At 51.2% G+C, this 23,854-nt stretch overlaps 1 protein-coding gene across 3 annotated transcripts in view; it reads left to right on the top strand.

Moving 5' to 3' along the window:
- DNAI1 (dynein axonemal intermediate chain 1) overlaps positions 1 to 23,854 on the top strand; it is a 131,586-nt gene that overhangs the window by 11,409 nt on the left and 96,323 nt on the right. For all 3 annotated transcript variants that reach the window (XM_077281325.1, XM_077281326.1, XM_077281327.1), the window contains exons 12-14: positions 2,841 to 2,958; positions 8,471 to 8,514; positions 16,008 to 16,255. In XM_077281325.1, the coding sequence (XP_077137440.1) occupies positions 2,841 to 2,958; positions 8,471 to 8,514; positions 16,008 to 16,255 (410 nt within the window). The remainder of the gene's footprint in view (positions 1 to 2,840; positions 2,959 to 8,470; positions 8,515 to 16,007; positions 16,256 to 23,854) is intronic.

Below are 23,854 nucleotides of genomic sequence, written 5' to 3'. Positions count from 1 at the left end.
CAAATATTACCCCGCTTGCCACCGCTACAGAGCAAGTGGGAAGAGTCAGGCAAACCGCCAGAAAAGGCACATCTAATAGATGCGCCTTTTCTGGGCAGCTGCGGGCTGCTGTTTTTAGGCTGGGGGCCCTATATCAATGGTCCTTTACCAGTCTGAGAATAGCAGCCCCCAGCTGTGACCTTTAGCAAGGCTGGTTGTCAAAAATGGGGAGGACCCCACGCTGTTTAAGAAAATTTTTTTTTTATTAAAATAACAGCGTAGGGACCCCTCTATTCTTGATAACCAACCGTGCTGAAGCTGACAGCTGATTGTTGCAGCCCCCAACTGTGAGTTTTGTCTGGTTGGTTCAATAAAATAGGGGGGAACCCTCATCGGGTTTTTCATTCATTTATTTCCGAACGATCGCAGCCGACGGCTGATGAATACCCCCAATCATCAACACCTACTGTCACTGTTATTAGCGGCAGCACGTGTCGGATGATGGGGGTAAGAGTCCCAAAAGCCCCCACCTGTTGTCGCTTGGAGTTTAATATGACTTTCATCGTTCTCCTCTGCTCACCGGCCGAGCAGGGGAGAATGATGTCAGCGGGCTTCAGCACCAGCCGCCAGGGAACAGCGCCTACTGCAGCACTTCTTCCCCTGTGGCTGTCCGTGTGGTACTGATTCGGCACACGTAGTACACACACGGACACGGATATCTCCAGTACCTGGTTTTCCGGTACCAGAAATATCAGGACTTCTGAAACCGGCCTCAAGGAGGATCACAAGGAAATGGACAGCATGTGACATAAATATGAGTGTCTGAGCAAAGGGTCTGAATACTTATGACCATGTGATATTTCGTTTTTTATTTTTTAATAAATTTGTAAAAATGTCTACATTTCTGTTTTTTTTCAGTCAAGACGGGGTGCAGAGTGTACATTAATGAGAAAAAATGAACTTTTTTGAATTTACCAAATGGCTGCATTGAAACAAACAGTGAAAAAATTTAAAGGGGTCTGAATACGTTCCGTACCCACTGTATACCGCACAGTGATGACATCACACGGGGTGAGAAGTGTGAGATGTATGTATACTGCACAGTGATGACATCACACGGGGTGAGGAGTGTGAGATGTATGTATACTGCACAGTGATGACATCACACGGGGTGAGAAGTGTGAGATGTATGTATATCGCACAGTGATGACATCACACGGGGTGAGGAGTGTGAGATGTATGTATACTGCACAGTGATGACATCACACGGGGTGAGAAGTGTGAGATGTATGTATACTGCACAGTGATGACATCACACGGGGTGAGGAGTGTGAGATGTATGTATACCGCACAGTGATGACATCACACGGGGTGAGAAGTGTGATATGTATGTATACCGCACAGTGATGACATCACACGGGGCGAGAAGTGTGAGATGTATGTATACCGCACAGTGATGACATCACACGGGGTGAGGAGTGTGAGATGTATGTATACCGCACAGTGATGACATCACACGGGGTGAGAAGTGTGAGATGTATGTATACTGCACAGTGATGACATCACACGGGGTGAGAAGTGTGAGATGTATGTATACCGCACAGTGATGACATCACACGGGGTGAGGAGTGTGAGATGTATGTATACTGCACAGCGATGACATCACACGGGGTGAGAAGTGTGAGATGTATGTATACCGCACAGTGATGACATCACACGGGGTGAGGAGTGTGAGATGTATGTATACTGCACAGTGATGACATCACACGGGGTGAGAAGTGTGAGATGTATGTATACCGCACAGTGATGACATCACACGGGGTGAGAAGTGTGAGATGTATGTATATCGCACAGTGATGACATCACACGGGGTGAGGAGTGTGAGATGTATGTATATCGCACAGTGATGACATCACACGGGGTGAGGAGTGTGAGATGTATGTATACTGCACAGCGATGACATCACACGGGGTGAGAAGTGTGAGATGTATGTATACCGCACAGTGATGACATCACACGGGGTGAGGAGTGTGAGATGTATGTATACCGCACAGTGATGACATCACACAAAGCGCGACGTCGGTCCTTTAAATAAATATGGAGAGTTCTCACGTTTCCCTTACTCATAACATGAAGTAAACGCAACAATATGTTAAAGGGAAGAGTCATCAGAAATTGACCTAGGATTTAGAGGGAAGCTGACGACTGCCCCGCAGAGTGAACCACGGGAGCAAATATCAGAAGATAATTGGTGATGTCACAGCTCACCTCCTCCTCCTCCTGTACAGTGACCTCTGCACGGGTCACAGAGCATGCCCACAACACTCTCCATAAGAGCTTAGAAGATGGGGTATCTGTAATCTCCTGTGTTGGTGGATATCCCGCTTATTAGTAATTAGTGCTCGTGGTTCTGCCCCATCACTTGCGGATCCTAATTACAGAAGGGAACAGCAGCCGCTTTCTTCTGTGGACGGACCCTCATGTACCGACACTCGTGTACTGACAGATGGACGCTCATGTACTGACGGACGCTCATACTGACAGATGGACGCTCATGGCCGGATGGACTCTCGTACTGACAAATGGACACTTATGGCCTGACGGACGCTCGTACTGACAGATGGACGCTCATGTACTGACGGACTGACGCTCGTGTACTGACAGATGGACGCTCATGTACTGACAGATGGACGCTCATGTACTGACAGTCGTATGCTCTTGTACTGACAGATGGACGCTCATGTACTGACAGATGGACGCTCATGGCTGGATGGACGCTCGTGTACTGACAGATGGACGCTCATGTACTGACACTCGTGTACTGACAGCCGGACGCTCACATGCTTCCTTCTCTTGTCCAGACTTCAGGTACTTTGAGGATGTGGCGGACGAGTTCCGGGAGCAGGAGGGCACGCTGCTGCCGCTCTGGAGGTTCCAGTATGAGAAGGCCAAACGCCTGGCGGTGACTGCCCTCTGCTGGTGAGTGCGGGTGTTACTTTCTATGGTAGCAGGAGAGCGGAGGGGCAGAGACCCCCTGTGTAGCGGGTATTCGGCCATATGTCAGCAATTTGTGGTACAGCCACCTGTCATTGTGCCGATCAGCGACATGTGCAGCTCCCTGATTATCATACTAGGGGCGCAGACAGACGGCCGTACTTCTCGTGCATCGCAATCCTTGGACGGACCGTCGGCTCTCCTGATCTGAGCGTGGCAGCTGCATAGTAACACATCATGCTCGGGTCAGGAGAGGTGGCGGGCCGTCCGTGCAGTGCGATGTCTGTCTGTCTGTGCCCTGTGCGGATCTGATCATTCATGACGCTTATAACTCGCTGCTGCAGAAACTATTTCTGAAGAACAAATGAGCGTTTCCTGCTCTTCCCTAATTGATAGATAGACTGTGGATTGTGAAAGTCTTCACCCCCTTGTTTTTTACCTATTTTGTTACATTACAACCTTTGTGTAAATATTTTTGGAATGCGGTTTGTGTGTGATGCATCAGCACTACATAGTCTAAGTAGGTGAAGTGACAAAATATAGGCATAAATTACATTAATGGGATCAAATAACTAAAAATTGTCATGTACATGTGTATTCACCCCTTTTTCTATGAAGTTCCTAAAGATTTCTGCTGCCAGCAATTCCCTTAATCAGTCCCACGCTTAGTGACAGGACGTCCCCCTGTGTGCAATCTAAGTGTCACTTGTCTGTATATACACTTTACCTTTTCTGAAAGGCCACAGAGGCGGCAACACCATTAACAAGAGGCACCACTAACCAAACACCATGAAGAGCAAGGAGATCTCCAAACAACACCATGAAGGCAAGGAGATCTCCAAACAACACCATGAAGGCCAAGGAGATCTCCAAACAACACCAGGAAGGCCAAGGAGATCTCCAAACAACACCAGGAAGGCCAAGGAGATCTCCAAACAACACCATGAAGACCAAGGAGATCTCCAAACAACACCATGAAGACCAAGGAGATCTCCATCCAACACCATGAAGACCAAGGAGCTCTCCATCCAACACCATGAAGACCAAGGAGCTCTCCATCCAACACCATGAAGACCAAGGAGATCTCCATCCAACACCATGAAGACCAAGGAGATCTCCATCCAACACCATGAAGCCCAATGAGATCTCCACACAACTCCGTGAAGGCCAAGGAGATCTCCAAACAACACTCTGGAGACACGGGGGTCAGTGGGTGCTCTCGTCCACTAGCCCGGATGTCTTCAGCAAGACTGCATGGACCAGGGCTCATCCCACTGAACGCCCGCTCTATCTCGCCATGGGCAGAACACTACTCAGACAACACAGGATGAGGGTAAACCTGTGGCAATAATTTATTGAACCACCAACATGCAACAGCACACAGAAAAGTCCCAATAGATACCCAAGATGGTGCACATTACAGAGTCTCACCCTTCCACTGACTCACCGGGATTAGAGCTGCTTCCAGTGCCGCATGCCCCCACAGTGAGGAGGTAACGACAAGCTTAGGAAACTAACAAAGAGCAGTGAGGTATGTGGCCAGGTGACCCGATTGTCCCAACCTGGATTTTTTAAGGCGTCTCTGAGGTTTCAGTGATGGTTAATGGAGCAGTCCTGTGTTCTTGCAGCCGGGTCCGTAGTACCCTAAGGTGAGATTCTGAAGAGTCACACCTATCAGAAGAAAAAGTCTCTTTATATAGTTCTCAACTGGCCTTCACCCAGCATCCAGAGGTCAGAGAGATGTGAATGAGGCCAACCTGCACTGATTGATTATGTAAGCTATTTTCATAGTTTTTTCTCCTCTGTTTGGGAATGCCAAGAAACTGGCTGGCATAAACAATGTAAGTAATCAACATATCAGCACACATCATTGTTCAGTGGCCATGCCTTACTGTTTTGCAAAGATAACAGAAGATAAGCTGTAGGAGATAATACATTAGAGGTAAATATTCATCCTACAAGAAGAGTCAATACTTCAAACAACTGTTTATAATTCTGGGCCTAATCAATTTCTATTTGGCATAATTAAGAAACACTGTGTTGTCACAAACACGATGAAGGCCAAGGAGATCTCCATACAATACCATGAAAACCAAGGAGATCTCCAAACAACACCATGAGGACCAAGGATATCTCCAAACAACACCATGAAGACTAAGGAGATCTCCAAACAACTCCATGAAGACCAAGGAGATCTCCAAACAACACCATGAAGACCAAAGAGATCTCCAAACAACACCATGAAGACCAAGTAGATCTCCAAACAACACCATGAAGACCAAGGAGATCTCCAAACACCATGAAGACCAAAGAGATCTCCAAACAACACCATGAAAACCAATGAGATCTCCAAACAACACCATGAAGACCAAGTAGATCTCCAAACAACACCATGAAGACCAAAGAGATCTCCAAACAACACCATGAAGACCAAGTAGATCTCCAAACAACACCATGAAGACCAAGGAGATCTCCAAACACCATGAAGACCAAAGAGATCTCCAAACAACACCATGAAGACCAAGGAGATCTCCAAACAACACCATGAAGACCAAGGAGATCTCCAAACACCATGAAGACCAAAGAGATCTCCAAACAACACCATGAAAACCAATGAGATCTTCAAACAACACCATGAAGACCAAGGAGATCTCCAAACAACACCATGAAGACCAAGTAGATCTCCAAACACCATGAAGACCAAAGAGATCTCCAAACAACACCATGAAAACCAATGAGATCTTCAAACAACTCCATGAAGACCAAGGAGATCTCCTAACACCATGAAAACAAAGGAGATTTCCAAACAACACCATGAATACCAAGGAGATCTCCAAACACCATGAAGACCAAGGATATCTCCAAACAACACCATGAAGACCAAGGAGATCTCCAAACAACTCCATGAAGACAAAGGAGATCTCCAAACAACACCATGAAGACCAAGGAGATCTCCAAACAACACCATGAAGACCAAGGAGATCTCCAAACAACACCATGAAGACCAAGATCTCCAAATAAGAAATAAACAGAAGGCTGACAGCACTCACTAACTGGGGCGCCCGTCCACGTCCAGGGAACCATCCAGGACCATTAAGGTTTCAAGCGATAGAAGAACAGCGCTCCATCCAGGTGTGTAGTATAAAAATAGAAGTTTATTTTGCCATATAACAGCATTCGCTGTTATATGGCAAAATAAACTTCTATTTTTATACTACACACCTGGATGGAGCGCTGTTCTTCTATCGCTCAAGATCTCCAAATATGTCAGGGACAAAGTTGTTTAGACGTACAAGTTGGGTTATGAAAAAAAATCTCGCATTCTATGATGATTCCCTGGAGAACCATGAAATCCATTATCAAATGGAAAGAAAATGGCACCACAACAAACCTGCCAAGAGAAGGCGCCCACCAAAACTCTCCACCTGGACAAGGAAGGCATTATTCAGAGAGGCAGCACAGAGACCAAAGGTAACCCTAAAGGATCTGCAGAGTTCCAAAGCAGAGACTAGTATCTCTCCATACAACCACAATAAGCTGTATTCGCCATAGAGGTGTCCTTTATAGAAGAGTGGGCAGAAATAATTTTTTTCTGTAAGTAAAAAGTTTTTTAAGGCTCGTTTTGAGATTGCCAAAAGACATGTGGGAGACTCCTCTAATGTATGGAGGAAGGTGCTGTGGTCAGATGAGACCAAAATTGAACCATGGTAAGCGCTATGCTGGAACCAAACCAACACAGCTCATCACACCAAGAACACCATTCACACAGTGAAATATGGTGGTGGCAGTATCATGCTGTGGGGATATTTTTCGGCAGCAGGGACAGGGGAAATGGTCAGAGTTGCGAAGAAGATGGATTGTGCGAAATACAGGGATAATCTTGAGCAAAACCTGTTTGTCAGTCAGTGATTGGAGACTGGGACGGAGGTTCAGCTTCCAACAAGACAATGACCCAAAGCATACTGCTAAAGCAACACTCGAGTGGTGTAAGGGGAAGCGTGTAAATGTTCTGGAGTGGCCGAGGTGAAGCCCGGACCTTAATCCAATGGAGAACCTGTGGTGAGACGTGAAGATTGCTGCTCACCAGAGGAAACATCTAACATGAAGGACCTGGAACAGATGTTCATTGGGGAATGGGCAAAAATCCCAGGGGAAAGCTCCTCCAGACTTATCCAAAGTGACTTGCAGCTGTAATTGCCACAAAAGGAGGCTCTACAAAGTACTGACTGTAGAGGGGTGAAGAGTTATGCACACTGATGTTTTCAGTTATTTTGTCCTGTTTGTTGTTTGCTTCACGGTAAAAAAAAACCCTGAATGTTCCCAGTTGTCGGCACGTTCTGTACATGAACTGATGCAACCCTCAAAAAAAAAAAGATAAGTGGGGTGAATACTTTTGCAGTGTACTGTAACCCCCCTCTTTTCTTTACAAGAAGTTCTGCAGCAGTTGGAACATGACCTCGGCATCGCGTGTATTGTGTGGTTCCCAGCGATTGCTCCCCACCAGCGCTCATCCTGACCCCGTGCTGCCCCGTACTGTGCGGTGACCGGGTCCTGCTCACACCGCTGCTGGGCTTATAATGGGCTCTCCAAGATCACCAGCTCCACAACTGTCAGATGAATATGGCCGAAGCGGAGATCTTACACACGGCCAGCAACTGTCTATTAGAAAGTGCTGGAGCCAGTCCCTAAAATTGGTCTTATCCGAGACCCAAACCGTAAAATAGCAGACCCCACAAACCAGACCAAATAATAAATCCGACCCAAGACAAGACCCCTACAATGACTCAAGCCTCAAACCAGACCCCCTAAGGTGAAGCAGACCCCAGCCCCTAAAATGATTTAGACCCCAGCCCCTAAAATGATTTAGACCCCAGCCCAGCCCCTAAAATAGCAAATCCCAGTTCAGATCCCTAAAATGAATCAGATCCCAGACCAGACCTAACTCCTAAAATGACTCGGACCCCTAAAATTAATCCGATCCCAGATCAGACCCCTAAAATAGCAGACCCCAGTCCTAACCCCTGAAATAACTGATCCCAGACCCTTAAAGTGATACTAGACCCCAGACGGAGCCACCAGTGAAGTGTAGGGCTATAATATCAGTAATACACCCACTATACGAGCTGTTCTTGGAGCAGAGGAGCACATTCAGCAGCCGCCTCATCCTACTAAGGTGCAAGAAGGAGAAACTCAGGAGATCGTTGGTGCCCACTGCTGTGGGGCGTATAATCATTTCCTGGGGGTGGCAGACAACAAGGACTGATTGCTGCTGTACTAATGTCAATTAACAGTGACTTATAGACCTGAACCGCCCACATTTATTTCTTAGGTAATGTTGGTATACCGGTACTTGTGCAGGATTTGTGTCCTAATATTTTATGTACTGCTGCTTGGATTACTGCTGTAATATCGTAATTTCCCTCAGGATCAATAAAGTGTATCGTATCGTAGATCGTATTAACCCTTCTATCACCTGATTCTTGTTCTCTCCTCACAGGAACCCCAAGTACAAGGATCTGTTTGCTGTGGGACACGGATCATGTGAGTTCTGTATAATGGCCTGGCACTGCTGTGGGGGAGCTCTGGCTGGCACTGTTGTGGGGGCACTCTGGCGGCGCTGTTGTGGGGGCACTCTGGCGGCACTGTTGTGGGGGCGCTCTGGCGGCACTGTTGTGGGGGCACTCTGGCGGCACTGTTGTGGGGGCGATGTGGCTGGCACTGCTGTGGGGGCGCTCTGGCTGGCACTGTTGTGGGGGCGCTCTGGCGGCACTGTTGTGGGGGCGGTCTGGCGGCACTGTTGTGGGGGCGGTCTGGCGGCACTGTTGTGGAGGCGGTCTGGCGGCACTGTTGTGGAGGCGCTCTGGCTGGCACTGTTGTGGGGGCACTAACCTATTATGTATCAGCAGGGGCCACAGTTGCGGAGTATAAGTAATACGGGTCCTGTACAGTGGGGGTCTTGCACGGAGCAGCTTCATGTCGGGGTCACCATCCAGCCTCTTCTCTCAGCATTGGAGCAGAGCGCTGGTCCGCGGCCCCCCGGATATGCAGAACTCTGCCCACGACTTCTCCAACAGCGGAGGATGATCGAGTCCTGAACCACGAGGCGGCTCGTCCGATCCTGTCAGCATCAAAGTATTATATGTAGTCATCACATCAGTTCTTCATTAGTCAGGAGGAGACTGCTGTCTGATGTAATGGCCGATCCCCCCCATCCCCAGTCACTGCTGTGTAATGTAATGGCCGATCCCCCCGAGTCACTGCTGTCTGATGTAATGGCCGATCCCCCCGAGTCACTGCTGTCTGATGTAATGGCCGATCCCCCCGAGTCACTGCTGTCTGATGTAATGGCCGATCCCCCCCATCCCCAGTCACTGCTGTCTGATGTAATGGCCGATCCCCCCCCATCCCCAGTCACTGCTGTGTAATGTAATGGCCGATCCCCCCGAGTCACTGCTGTCTGATGTAATGGCCGATCCCTCCCATCCCCAGTCACTGCTGTCTGATGTAATGGCCGATCCCCCCGAGTCACTGCTGTCTGATGTAATGGCCGATCCCCCCCATCCCCAGTCACTGCTGTCTGATGTAATGGCCGATCCCCCCGAGTCACTGCTGTCTGATGTAATGGCCGATCCCCCCCATCCCCAGTCACTGCTGTCTAATGTAATGGCCGATCCCCCCATCCCCAGTCACTGCTGTGTAATGTAATGGCCGATCCCCCCCGAGTCACTGCTGTCTAATGTAATGGCCGATCCCCCCATCCCCAGTCACTGCTGTGTAATGTAATGGCCGATCCCCCCGAGTCACTGCTGTCTGATGTAATGGCCGATCCCCCCCCATCCCCAGTCACTGCTGTCTGATGTAATGGCCGATCCCCCCATCCCCAGTCACTGCTGTGTAATGTAATGGCCGATCCCCCCGAGTCACTGCTGTCTGATGTAATGGCCGATCCCCCCCCATCCCCAGTCACTGCTGTGTAATGTAATGGCCGATCCCCCCGAGTCACTGCTGTCTGATGTAATGGCCGATCCCCCCATCCCCAGTCACTGCTGTCTGATGCAATGGCCGATCCCCCCGAGTCACTGCTGTCTGATGTAATGGCCGATCCCCAGTCACTGCTGTCTGATGTAATGGCCGATCCTCCCCCATCCCCAGTCACTGCTGTCTAATGTAATGGCCGATCCCCCCGAGTCACTGCTGTCTAATGTAATGGCCGATCCCCCCATCCCCAGTCACTGCTGTCTGATGTAATGGCCGATCCCCCCGAGTCACTGCTGTCTGATGTAATGGCCGATCCTCCCCCATCCCCAGTCACTGCTGTCTGATGTAATGGCCGATCCCCCCCATCCCCATTCACTGCTGTCTGATGTAATGGCCGATCCTCCCCCATCCCCAGTCACTGCTGTCTAATGTAATGGCCGATCCCCCCCCCATCCCCAGTCACTGCTGTGTAATGTAATGGCCGATCCCCCCGAGTCACTGCTGTCTGATGTAATGGCCGATCCCCCCATCCCCAGTCACTGCTGTCTGATGCAATGGCCGATCCCCCCCGAGTCACTGCTGTCTGATGTAATGGCCGATCCCCAGTCACTGCTGTCTGATGTAATGGCCGATCCTCCCCCATCCCCAGTCACTGCTGTCTAATGTAATGGCCGATCCCCCCGAGTCACTGCTGTCTAATGTAATGGCCGATCCCCCCATCCCCAGTCACTGCTGTCTGATGTAATGGCCGATCCCCCCGAGTCACTGCTGTCTGATGTAATGGCCGATCCTCCCCCATCCCCAGTCACTGCTGTCTGATGTAATGGCCGATCCCCCCCATCCCCATTCACTGCTGTCTGATGTAATGGCCGATCCTCCCCCATCCCCAGTCACTGCTGTCTAATGTAATGGCCGATCCCCCCGAGTCACTGCTGTCTGATGTAATGGCCGATCCCCCCATCCCCAGTCACTGCTGTCTGATGTAATGGCCGATCCCCCCGAGTCACTGCTGTCTGATGTAATGGCCGATCCCCCCATCCCCAGTCACTGCTGTCTAATGTAATGGCCGATCCTCCCCCATCCCCAGTCACTGCTGTCTAATGTAATGGCCGATCCCCCCGAGTCACTGCTGTCTAATGTAATGGCCGATCCCCCCCATCCCCAGTCACTGCTGTCTAATGTAATGGCCGATCCCCCCGACTCACTGCTGTCTGATGTAATGGCCGATCCCCCCCATCCCCAGTCACTGCTGTCTAATGTAATGGCCGATCCCCCCGAGTCACTGCTGTCTGATGTAATGGCCGATCCCCCCGAGTCACTGCTGTCTGATGTAATGGCCGATCCCCCCGAGTCACTGCTGTCTGATGTAATGGCCGATCCCCCCCATCCCCAGTCACTGCTGTCTGATGTAATGGCCGATCCCCCCCATCCCCAGTCACTGCTGTCTAATGTAATGGCCGATCCTCCCCCATCCCCAGTCACTGCTGTCTAATGTAATGGCCGATCCCCCCGAGTCACTGCTGTCTAATGTAATGGCCGATCCCCCCCATCCCCAGTCACTGCTGTCTAATGTAATGGCCGATCCCCCCGAGTCACTGCTGTCTGATGTAATGGCCGATCCCCCCCATCCCCAGTCACTGCTGTCTAATGTAATGGCCGATCCCCCCCATCCCCAGTCACTGCTGTCTAATGTAATGGCCGATCCCCCCATCCCCAGTCACTGCTGTGTAATGTAATGGCCGATCCCCCCGAGTCACTGCTGTCTGATGTAATGGCCGATCCCCCCCATCCCCAGTCACTGCTGTCTGATGTAATGGCCGATCCCCCCGAGTCACTGCTGTCTGATGTAATGGCCGATCCCCCCCATCCCCAGTCACTGCTGTCTGATGTAATGGCCGATCCCCCCCCATCCCCAGTCACTGCTGTGTAATGTAATGGCCGATCCCCCCGAGTCACTGCTGTCTGATGTAATGGCCGATCCCCCCCATCCCCAGTCACTGCTGTCTGATGTAATGGCCGATCCCCCCGAGTCACTGCTGTCTGATGTAATGGCCGATCCCCCCCATCCCCAGTCACTGCTGTCTGATGTAATGGCCGATCCCCCCGAGTCACTGCTGTCTGATGTAATGGCCGATCCCCAGTCACTGCTGTCTGATGTAATGGCCGATCCCCAGTCACTGCTGTCTGATGTAATGGCCGATCCTCCCCCATCCCCAGTCACTGCTGTCTAATGTAATGGCCGATCCCCCCGAGTCACTGCTGTCTGATGTAATGGCCGATCCCCCCCATCCCCAGTCACTGCTGTCTGATGTAATGGCCGATCCCCCCCGAGTCACTGCTGTCTGATGTAATGGCCGATCCCCCCATCCCCAGTCACTGCTGTCTGATGTAATGGCCGATCCCCCCGAGTCACTGCTGTCTGATGTAATGGCCGATCCCCAGTCACTGCTGTCTGATGTAATGGCCGATCCTCCCCCATCCCCAGTCACTGCTGTCTAATGTAATGGCCGATCCCCCCGAGTCACTGCTGTCTGATGTAATGGCCGATCCTCCCCCATCCCCAGTCACTGCTGTCTGATGTAATGGCCGATCCTCCCCCATCCCCAGTCACTGCTGTCTAATGTAATGGCCGATCCCCCCGAGTCACTGCTGTCTGATGTAATGGCCGATCCCCCCATCCCCAGTCACTGCTGTCTGATGTAATGGCCGATCCCCCCGAGTCACTGCTGTCTGATGTAATGGCCGATCCCCCCATCCCCAGTCACTGCTGTCTAATGTAATGGCCGATCCTCCCCCATCCCCAGTCACTGCTGTCTAATGTAATGGCCGATCCCCCCCATCCCCAGTCACTGCTGTCTAATGTAATGGCCGATCCCCCCGAGTCACTGCTGTCTAATGTAATGGCCGATCCCCCCCATCCCCAGTCACTGCTGTCTAATGTAATGGCCGATCCCCCCGACTCACTGCTGTCTGATGTAATGGCCGATCCCCCCCATCCCCAGTCACTGCTGTCTAATGTAATGGCCGATCCCCCCGAGTCACTGCTGTCTGATGTAATGGCCGATCCCCCCATCCCCAGTCACTGCTGTCTGATGTAATGGCCGATCCCCCTGAGTCACTGCTGTCTGATGTAATGGCCGATCCCCCCCATCCCCAGTCACTGCTGTCTGATGTAATGGCCGATCCCCCCGAGTCACTGCTGTCTAATGTAATGGTCGATCCCCCCATCCCCAGTCACTGCTGTCTGATGTAATGGCCGATCCCCCCCATCCCCAGTCACTGCTGTCTAATGTAATGGCCGATCCCCCCGAGTCACTGCTGTCTAATGTAATGGTCGATCCCCCCATCCCCAGTCACTGCTGTCTGATGTAATGGCCGATCCCCCCCATCCCCAGTCACTGCTGTCTAATGTAATGGCCGATCCCCCCGAGTCACTGCTGTCTAATGTAATGGTCGATCCCCCCATCCCCAGTCACTGCTGTCTGATGTAATGGCCGATCCCCCCGAGTCACTGCTGTCTGATGTAATGGCCGATCCCCCCGAGTCACTGCTGTCTGATGTAATGGCCGATCCCCCCATCCCCAGTCACTGCTGTCTGATGTAATGGCCGATCCCCCCGAGTCACTGCTGTCTGATGTAATGGCCGATCCCCCCGAGTCACTGCTGTCTGATGTAATGGCCGATCCCCCCATCCCCAGTCACTGCTGTCTGATGTAATGGCCGATCCCCCCGAGTCACTGCTGTCTGATGTAATGGCCGATCCCCCCCATCCCCAGTCACTGCTGTCTAATGTAATGGCCGATCCCCCCGACTCACTGCTGTCTGATGTAATGGCCGATCCCCCCCATCCCCAGTCACTGCTGTCTAATGTAATGGCCGATCCCCCCGAGTCACTGCTGTCTGATGTAATGGCCGATCCCCCCATCCCCAGTCACTGCTGTCTAATGTAATGGCCGATCCCCCCGAGTCACTGCTGTCTGATGTAATGGCCGATCCCCCCGAGTCACTGCTGTCTGATGTAATGGCCGATCCCCCCATCCCCAGTCACTGCTGTCTAATGTAATGGCCGATCCCCCTGAGTCACTGCTGTCTGATGTAATGGCCGATCCCCCCCATCCCCAGTCACTGCTGTCTAATGTAATGGCCGATACCCCCGAGTCACTGCTGTCTGATGTAATGGCCGATCCCCCCATCCCCAGTCACTGCTGTCTGATGTAATGGCCGATCCCCCCCCATCCCCAGTCACTGCTGTCTAATGTAATGGCCGATCCCCCCGAGTCACTGCTGTCTGATGTAATGGCCGATCCCCCCCCATCCCCAGTCACTGCTGTCTAATGTAATGGCCGATCCCCCCGAGTCACTGCTGTCTGATGTAATGGCCGATCCCCACCGAGTGACTGCTGTCTGATGTAATGGCCGATCCCCCCCATCCCCAGTCACTGCTGTCTAATGTAATGACCGATCCCCCCGAGTCACTCCTGTCTTTCCAGCCTGATTTACAGATCAGCAGCGGGTGCAGAGTAGAGATCAGCAGCGGGTGCAAGAGTAGAGATCAGCAGCGGGTGCAAGAGTAGAGATCAGCAGCGGGTGCAGAGTAGAGATCGGCAGCGGGTGCAGAGTAGAGATCGGCAGCGGGTGCAGAGTAGAGATCGGCAGCGTGTGCAGAGTAGAGATCGGCAGCGGGTGCAGAGTAGAGATCGGCAGCGGGTGCAGAGTAGAGATCGGCAGCGGGTGCAGAGTAGAGATCGACAGCTGGTTCAGCTCTGTATGGCGCTGGTGTGGGGGTCTCTGCCTGGCCCTGGTGTGGGGGTCTCTGCCTGGCCCTGGTGTGGGGGTCTCTGTCTGGCACTGGTGTGGGGGTCTCTGTCTGGCACTGGTGTGGGGGTCTCTGCCTGGCACTGGTGTGGGGGTCTCTGCCTGGCCCTGGTGTGGGGGCACTCTGCCTGGCACTGGTGTGGGGGCACTCTGCCTGGCACTGTCGTGGGGGCACTCTCCCTGGCCCTGGTGTGGGGGTGCTCTGCCCTTGTGTAGGGGTCTCTCCCTGGCCCTGGTGTAGGGGTCTCTGCCTGGCACTGGTGTGGGGGCGCTCTGCCTGGCACTGGTGTGGGGGCACTCTGCCTGCCACTGGTGTGGGGCCCTCTGCCTGGCACTGGTGTGGGGGCACTCTGCCTGCCACTGGTGTGGGGCCCTCTGCCTGCCACTGGTGTGGGGCCCTCTGCCTGGCACTGGGGTGGGGGCCCTCTGCCTGGCACTGGTGTGGGGGTCTCTGCCTGCCACTGGTGTGGGGCCCTCTGCCTGGCACTGGGGTGGGGGCCCTCTGCCTGGCACTGGGGTTGGGGGCACTCCCCCTGGCACTGGGGTGGGGGCGCTCCTCCTGGCACTGGTGTGGGCGCGCTCCTCCTGGCACTGGTGTGGGGGAGCTCCTCCTGGCACTGGGGTGGGGGTTCTCTGCCTGGCACTGGTGTGGGGGCGCTCTGCCTGGCACTGGTGTGGGGCGCTCTACTTGGCACTGGGGTGGGGGGCACTCTGCCTGGCACTGGTGTGGGGGTCTCTGCCTGGCACTGGTGTGGGGCGCTCTACTTGGCACTGGTGTGGGGGCGCTCTGCTTGGCCCTGGTGTGGGGGCGCTCTGCCTGGCACTGGTGTGGGGGGGCTCTGCCTGGCACTGGTGTGGGGGCGCTCTGCCTGGCACTGGTGTGGGGGGGCTCTGCCTGGCACTGGTGTGGGGGCGCTCTGCTTGGCCCTGGTGTGGGGGCGCTCTGCCTGGCACTGGTGTGGGGGGGCTCTGCCTGGCACTGGTGTGGGGGCGCTCTGCCTGGCACTGGTGTGGGGGGGCTCTGCCTGGCACTGGTGTGAGGCCCTCTGCCTGGCACTGGTTTGGGGGCGCTCTGCCTGGCACTGGTGTGGGGGCACTCTGCCTGGCACTGTTGTGGGGGCGCTGCTAGAGGTCTGAACTAAGCTGCCAGTCCTCAGGGGTGTGGTTTATAGAGTTAGCTCTGTATTAGCCCCTCCCATCTCTCTTGTCTCCTCCAATCATTCTCTTCGCTGTCCCTACAGACGACTTCATGAAGCAGACCCGGGGGCTGCTGCTCCTCTACTCCCTAAAGAACCCCTCGTACCCCGAGTACATCTTCAGTACGGACAGCGGCATCATGTGCCTGGACATCCACAGGGATCACCCCTACCTGGTGGCCGCCGGCTTCTATGATGGGAACGTGGCAATCTTCAACCTGAAGTCTGACTCCCCGCACCCGAAGTGCATGAGCTCCGCAAAGTCTGGGAAACACACCGACCCCGTGTGGCAGGTGAGAGCCCATCACCCCCTACAGTCACCATGGGCAGACCGTGTACCTGCTGACAAACACCAAGAACACGGTGTGACACTGATCTCATCAGGGTGAGAGACCCCCTCATCTTCCATCCATCTCTGGGTCCCCTCTCTGGTCTGGAATCCAGACCCCTCCCCATAGCCATTTACAAGACATCAAGCTGTCGCCAACAGGGGGAGCTCCTGCTGCAGACAGAATCTCATCACATATTACTGGTTACAGGGAGTCCCCCTAGTGGTGGCTGCAGACAGAATCTTATGTATCTCTGTATACAGGGAGCTCCCCCTAGTGGTGGCTGCAGACAGAATCTTATGTATCTCTGTATACAGGGAGCTCCCCCTAGTGGTGGCTGCAGACAGAATCTTATGTATCTCTGAATACAGGGAGCTCCCCCTAGTGGTGGCTGCAGACAGGATCTTATCTATCTCTGTATACAGGGAGCTCCCCCTAGTGGTGGCTGCAGACAGAATCTTATGTATCTCTGTATACAGGGAGCTCCCCCTAGTGGTGACTGCAGACAGAATCTTATGTATCTCTGTATACAGGGAGCTCCCCCTAGTGGTGACTGCAGACAGGATCTTATCATGTATCTCTGTATACAGGGAGCTCCCCCTAGTGGTGGCTGCAGACAGGATCTTATCATGTATCTCTGTATACAGGGAGCTCCCCCTAGTGGTGACTGCAGACAGAATCTTATGTATCTCTGTATACAGGGAGCTCCCCCTAGTGGTGGCTGCAGACAGAATCTTATGTATCTCTGTATACAGGGAGCTCCCCCTAGTGGTGGCTGCAGACAGAATCTTATCATGTATCTCTGTATACAGGGAGCTCCCCCTGGTGGTGACTGCAGACAGAATCTTATGTATCTCTGTATACAGGGAGCTCCCCCTAGTGGTGACTGCAGACAGGATCTTATCATGTATCTCTGTATACAGGGAGCTCCCCCTAGTGGTGGCTGCAGACAGGATCTTATCATGTATCTCTGTATACAGGGAGCTCCCCCTAGTGGTGGCTGCAGACAGAATCTTATCATGTATCTCTGTATACAGGGAGCTCCCCCTAGTGGTGACTGCAGACAGAATCTTATGTATCTCTGTATACAGGGAGCTCCCCCTAGTGGTGACTGCAGACAGGATCTTATCATGTATCTCTGTATACAGGGAGCTCCCCCTAGTGGTGGCTGCAGACAGGATCTTATCATGTATCTCTGTATACAGGGAGCTCCCCCTAGTGGTGACTGCAGACAGAATCTTATGTATCTCTGTATACAGGGAGCTCCCCCTAGTGGTGGCTGCAGACAGAATCTTATGTATCTCTGTATACAGGGAGCTCCCCCTAGTGGTGGCTGCAGACAGAATCTTATCATGTATCTCTGTATACAGGGAGCTCCCCCTAGTGGTGACTGCAGACAGAATCTTATGTATCTCTGTATACAGGGAGCTCCCCCTAATGGTGGCTGCAGACAGAATCTTATCATGTATCTCTGCATACAGGGAGCTCCCCCTAGTGGTGGCTGCAGACAGGATCTTATCATATATCTCTGTATACAGGGAACTCCCCCTAGTGGTGACTGCAGACAGAATCTTATGTATCTCTGTATACAGGGAGCTCCCCCTAGTGGTGGCTGCAGACAGAATCTTATCATGTATCTCTGTATACAGGGAGCTCCCCCTAGTGGTGACTGCAGACAGAATCTTATGTATCTCTGTATACAGGGAGCTCCCCCTAATGGTGGCTGCAGACAGAATCTTATCATGTATCTCTGCATACAGGGAGCTCCCCCTAGTGGTGGCTGCAGACAGGATCTTATCATATATCTCTGTATACAGGGAGCTCCCCCTAGTGGTGACTGCAGACTGGATCTTATCATGTATCTCTGTATACAGGGAGCTCCCCCTAGTGGTGGCTGCAGACAGGATCTTATCTTGTATCTCTGTATACAGGGAGCTCCCCCTAGTGGTGGCTGCAGACAGGATCTTATCATGTATCTCTGTATACAGGGAGCTCCCCCTAGTGGTGACTGCAGACAGGATCTTATCTTGTATCTCCGTATACAGGGAGCTCCCCCTAGTGGTGGCTGCAGACAGGATCTTATCTTGTATCTCTGTATACAGGGAGCTCCCCCTAGTGGTGGCTGCAGACAGGATCTTATCATGTATCTCTGTATACAGGGAGCTCCTCCTAGTGGTGGCTGCAGACAGGATCTTATCATGTATCTCTGTATACAGGGAGCTCCCCCTAGTGGTGACTGCAGACAGAATCTTATCTTGTATCTCTGTATACAGGGAGCTCCCCCTAGTGGTGGCTGCAGACAGGATCTTATGTATCTCTGTATACAGGGAGCTCCCCCTAGTGGTGACTGCAGACAGAATCTTATCATGTATCTCTGTATATAGGGAGCTCCCCCTAGTGGTGACTGCAGACAGGATCTTATCATGTATCTCTGTATACAGGGAGCTCCCCCTAGTGGTGGCTGCAGACAGAGTCTTATCATGTATCTCCGTATACAGGGAGCTCCCCCTAGTGGTGACTGCAGACAGTATCTTATCATGTATCTCTGTATACAGGGAGCTCCCCCTAGTGGTGACTGCAGACAGGATCTTATCATGTATCTCTGTATACAGGGAGCTCCCCCTAGTGGTGGCTGCAGACAGAATCTTATCATGTATCTCTGTATACAGGGAGCTCCCCCTAGTGGTGGCTGCAGACAGGATCTTATCATGTATCTCTGTATACAGGGAGCTCCCCCTAGTGGTGGCTGCAGACAGAATCTTATCATGTATCTCCGTATACAGGGAGCTCCCCCTAGTGGTGACTGCAGACAGGATCTTATCATGTATCTCTGTATACAGGGAGCTCCCCCTAGTGGTGACTGCAGACAGGATCTTATCATATATCTCTGTATACAGGGAGCTCCCCCTAGTGGTGACTGCAGACAGGATCTTATCATACAGTTCTGTGTACAGGGAGCTCCCCCTAGTGGTGGCTGCAGACAGAATCTTATCATGTATCTCTGTATACAGGAAGCTCTCCCTAGTGGTGGCTGCAGACAGGATCTTATCATACAGTTCTGTGTACAGGGAGCTCCCCCTAGTGGTTGCTTCAGACAGAATCTTATCATGTATCTCTGTATACAGGGAGCTCCCCCTAGTGGTGGCTGCAGACAGAATCTTATCATGTATTTCTGTATACAGGGAGCTCCCCCTAGTGGTCACTGCAGACAGGATCTTATCATGTATCTCTGTATACAGGGGGCTCCCCCTAGAGGTGTACTGTATTTCTATTACAAAGAATTCACATATTTGAACTCTGTCACTTTTATCCTCTTCACCAAAATAACAGTCGGTATACTAAAATATTTAGAATTGAGAGTGGTTGATACCTTTTAATGGCTAACTGAAAAGATGGTAACAAATTGCAAGCTTTTGAGACTACTCAGGTCTCTTCATCAGGCATAGACTAAAAGAAATTCTGAAGAATCACATAGTAATGCACAACATAGCACAGAAAAAAACGTCATAGCTTAGACAGGTGACATGAAGCAAAATTACCATGAGTGACAGCTATGTCCATAAATATTGGACCAGTTCGTAGATAAGGAATGTTTTATTGTCCTCTGAATGGGGTTTGGTTCTGTTGTGATGACCCCTCAGAGTCTGAGGAGCAAATTCCTTAGTTGATTTAAAAAGACATAAATCCATGCGACACATTCATTCCTGCACTGAGAGTGTCAAAGGTCGTCATCAGTTTATATTCTCAGACGCTTCTGTCTCTCTGTGATTTGAAGTTACCTTTTAATACAAGTAATTTCATGTCCATAATGCTATGATTTGGGAGACAGAAATGTATTGCCACAGGTAGATCCATTCTTTTTTCTCTTATTGTGTAGCAATGAGAGTTCATCTTTGTTCTCAGTTTCTGCCCTGTCTCCCCCACATACAGACCCCCAGTTGGACATTTAGTACAAATAATTAGGTACATCACATTAGAAGTGACGCAGCTGAAAGTACCTGGGATCTTGTAGTCCTGGTGTGAATTGGGGATCTTTATCTTGTCCGTGGTTATTATGAATGGACAGGATTTACATTTTTTCGGGTTGCAAGGAAAGGTTCCTGCAGCTGTTGGAGAGGACAAGGAGCTTCTGACAATGATGCTTCTTAGATTTGGGGGCTGCCTAAAACACAGTAGTGGGGGGTCTGGAAAAATGGATTGTAGTCGGGCATCTTTTTGTAGTAAAGGTTGTAATTTCCGTGCAGCTCCCCTTAGCACCTCCAGATTTGGATTGTAAGTAACTACTAGAGGTACCCGGTTGTTTTCTTCTTTAGCTTTGTAATGTAGCAGGTGATTCCTTGATATTCTAGTGGCTCTTGTAATCTGGTTTTCATTTATTCTTGGATGGTAGCCCTGATTCAAAAAGGTCTTTCTGAGGTTTGAATATATACTAAATGTCCAACTGGGGGTCTGTATGTGGGGGGAGAGAGGGCAGAAACTGAGGACAAGAATAAATTCTCATCGCCACACAATAAGCGAAAAAAGAAAGCATCTACCTGTGGCAATACATTTCTGTCTCCCCAATCATAGCATTATGGACATGAAATTACTTGTATTAAAAGGTAGCTTCAAATCTCAGAGACAGAAGAGTATGGGAATATAAACTGATGATGACCTTTGACACTCTCAGTGCAGGAATGAATGTGTCACATGGATTTATGTCTTTTTTACATCAACTAAGGAACTTGCCCCTCAGACTATGAGGGGTCATCACAACAGAACCAAACCCCAATCAGAGGACAATAAAACATTCCTTATCTAAGCACTGGCCCAATATTTATGGACATAACTGTTTATCCCTCATGATAATTCTGCTTTATGTCACCTGTCTTAGCTATGACGATTTTTTCTGTGCTATGTTGTGCATAAATGTGATTCTTCAGAATTTCTTTTAGGTTATGCCTGATGAAGAGATCTGAGTAGTCTCGAAAGCTGCAATTTGTTACCATCTTTTCAGTTAGCCATTAAAAGGTATCAACCACTGAGGACTCTCAATTCTAAATATTTTTCTATCCACTGATTAACACGGTACCAAGATATATATCTTTCCTGTATCAAAGTAGGTATACTAGAAATGAATCTGAATGTCGACACCGCCCAGTTCTACATGGATGTAAGGGTTCGTGCCCACGATCAGGAATAGTAGCGCTTAAGGGTTCGTGCCCACGATCAGGAATAGTAGCGCTTTGGACATATTTTTGCTGCCTTATACATTTGCACTGGAAACCTTGCACCCCAGGTCAGTTTGCACAGCATTATATAGATGCACAGAGGGTTAAAATACTCTGCATCCAGAGCGCTACTATTCCTGATCGTGGACACGTACCCTAAGATGTCAGAAACCCCAGAATCCTGGTTGTTCTTTTCCTCTTTCTTACTATCGACCCCAAGAGACCCAGGGAATGACTTTAGCCGTTTATTACCCGTCGGCCCTAATCCGGCCCCTGGGACCACCGTGAGGCATCACCGTAATGGACCAGGTGAGACGCAGGTGGAGCATATTCCCTCATACATTTTGGGATGCCGCCAGCCCTGATTCGGGGAGTAGCGCGTTCTTTTGGGCTATCCTCTCCATGGCTGCAGTCCCGTTGGTGGCCACCGGGTGGCGCTCAGAGATGATCCTATCCCCGTGTTCGCTGCAGGGTCTTCTGGATCTGATTATCTCATGCTCTAGTTTCGGGTCTGGATAATGTCCCCGGCTCCGGTGAGGACGTGTCCCCCCTCCAGATGTGCCGGGTTATTGCACATTGCTCATGCTGAATGGTTTCTGGATGTTAAAAAATGTAGAAATAGAGAATCGCAGGACTGGAGATTACTGAGCTTTATTAGTGACCTGGAGACACAGAAGCCAAAAGTAAGTGCCCCCCTGGGCTGATGTGGTGATACATGCTGAGAGTTACCCTCCTCAGTGTTATACCTTCTCTGAGGTCAGGGACCCCCAGCCGGGTTATGTATGTGGGGTGTGAAGACTTCTGCACTGCGGTTATCTCCTGTGTGGCGGCCGCGCTGATTACTGTGCACGGTGCAGCCGCTGATTGGTAATTTCAGTTAATGTTCTGGCGGTTTATGGCGGCACAGATAACGCTGTCTGTACACACTGCCTGCGCTGACATCATCCAGACGGCGGCGGCTGCTCACATGTGTGATATTAATATTATGGTCACACATCTCCTCAGCGGAAGAATTACTGATGTGTGATTTGGAGAAGACCCTCACCCACTCCCCACCCTGTATCCTCCGTATCACCCACTGTGTCCTCCATATCAGCTCCTGTATCCTCCGTATCACCCCCTGTATCCTCCATATCACCCCCTGTATCCTCCGTATCTCCCCCTGTATCCTCCGTATCTCCCCCTGTATCCTCCGTATCTCCCCCTGTATCCTCCGTATCGCCCCCTGTATCCTCCGTATCGCCCCCTGTATCCTCCGTATCGCCCCCTGTATCCTCCGTATCGCCCCCTGTATCCTCTGTCTCCCCCTGTATCCTCCATATCTCCCCCTGTATCCTCCATATTCCATATCACCCCCTGTATCCTCCGTATCGCCCCCTGTATCCTCCGTATCGCCCCCTGTATCCTCCGTATCGCCCCCTGTATCCTCCGTATCGCCCCCTGTATCCTCCGTATCGCCCCCTGTATCCTCCGTATCGCCCCCTGTATCCTCTGTCTCCCCCTGTATCCTCCGTATCTCCCCCTGTATCCTCCATATTCCATATCACCCCCTGTATCCTCCGTATCGCCCCCTGTATCCTCCGTATCGCCCCCTGTATCCTCCGTATCGCCCCCTGTATCCTCCGTATCGCCCCCTGTATCCTCTGTCTCCCCCTGTATCCTCCGTATCTCCCCCTGTATCCTCCATATTCCATATCACCCCCTGTATCCTCCGTATCGCCCCCTGTATCCTCTATGTCTCCCCTTGTATCCTCCATATCGCCCCCTGTATCCTCCGTATCTCCCCCTGTATCCTCCGTATCGCCCCCTGTATCCTCTGTCTCCCCCTGTATCCTCCATATCTCCCCCTGTATCCTCCGTATCGCCCCCTGTATCCTCTGTCTCCCCCTGTATCCTCCATATCTCCCCCTGTATCCTCCATATTCCATATCACCCCCTGTATCCTCCGTATCGCCCCCTGTATCCTCTATGTCTCCCCTTGTATCCTCCATATCTCCCCCTGTATCCTCCATATTCCATATCACCCCCTGTATCCTCTGTGTCGCCCCACGTATTCTGTATGATCCCCCTTATCCTACATATTGCTCCCCTGTATCTCCCCCTACATCCTCCTTAGCGTCCCCGTATCCTCTGTATTGCTCCCTGTATCCTCCATATTGCCACCTATATATATATATATATATATATATATATATATATATATATATATATATATATATATATATATATATCTTTTGAGTGTGACAGGAAGCTGGAGCACCCGGAAAAAACTCACACAAACCTACAGAGAATATAAAAACTCCATGCAGGTGTTGTCCTTGATGGGATTTCAACTCAGGATCCGAACGCTGCA

This window comes from Ranitomeya variabilis, chromosome 1 (assembly GCF_051348905.1).
Source record: "Ranitomeya variabilis isolate aRanVar5 chromosome 1, aRanVar5.hap1, whole genome shotgun sequence".
Classification (NCBI taxonomy): Eukaryota; Metazoa; Chordata; class Amphibia; order Anura; family Dendrobatidae; genus Ranitomeya; species Ranitomeya variabilis.
The sequence above is the reverse complement of the archived record's forward strand: the minus strand, read 5'-3'. Positions and strand labels throughout refer to the sequence as shown.